This window comes from Bison bison, unplaced genomic scaffold (genome assembly GCF_000754665.1).
Source record: "Bison bison bison isolate TAMUID 2011002044 unplaced genomic scaffold, Bison_UMD1.0 scf7180017862650, whole genome shotgun sequence".
NCBI lineage: Eukaryota > Metazoa > Chordata > Mammalia > Artiodactyla > Bovidae > Bison > Bison bison.
In genome coordinates, this window is record NW_011493222.1 from 16,845 (window position 1) to 17,462 (window position 618).

Here is a 618-nt window from a genome sequence, read left to right on the forward strand (position 1 = left end):
CCGGTCCCCCAGGCTCCCCGCCGCTGTCTGGAGTGTCCAGGCGGCCCGGGCCTCAGTCAGCCCATCTGGACACGGACCCCCCTGGTCCAGCCCCGGAGAAGGCAGCAGGGTCTCTCACCGCCCACTCCCCCACCCCGCTCGTGCCCAGACAGCCCAGCCTCGTCCCACCCCAGGGTCACCGCTGACTCGGGGTGGGGCCTACCTTTCCAACACTGCTGGGGTTGTCCTTGGCCTTGGAGGTGGCCCTGAGCAGGCAAGGGGGTGCAGGGGGCGGCCACAGTTGCAGGACCCCGCTGAAGTCCGTGGGGTAGGTGGAGGCCCGGCGCGGGGCGGGGGGCGGCGGTGGCGGGGGTTTCTTGCGCTTGGAGGCCAGGCTGAGCTTCTGGGCGGCCCTGGGGGGAACAAGGGGGCAGGGCGTTCAGTGCTGCCCTGACGCCTGCCCCGCCCTGCAAGCAGCTGCTCGGCCCGCACTTCATTTCCCACCAGCCACGCAGAGGCCAGCTCACCAGCCACGTCCAGCCCCTGGCAGCTTGGCCCATTCAGGCCAGGCGACCGGGCCCAGGCAGACACGAGACCCGGCCCCTCCTGCACCCCGCACCAAGCACATCCTCTTTTTTC

The 618-nt window shown here is 71.2% G+C and overlaps 1 protein-coding gene across 1 annotated transcript in view; it reads right to left on the minus strand.

The window, feature by feature from the left end:
* Window positions 1–618, minus strand: part of LOC104983441 (basic proline-rich protein-like) — a 12,710-nt gene that overhangs the window by 4,103 nt on the left and 7,989 nt on the right. Inside the window, exon 5 of the mRNA XM_010832879.1 lies at window positions 203–392. Coding sequence (XP_010831181.1) covers window positions 203–392 — 190 coding nt within the window. The remainder of the gene's footprint in view (window positions 1–202; window positions 393–618) is intronic.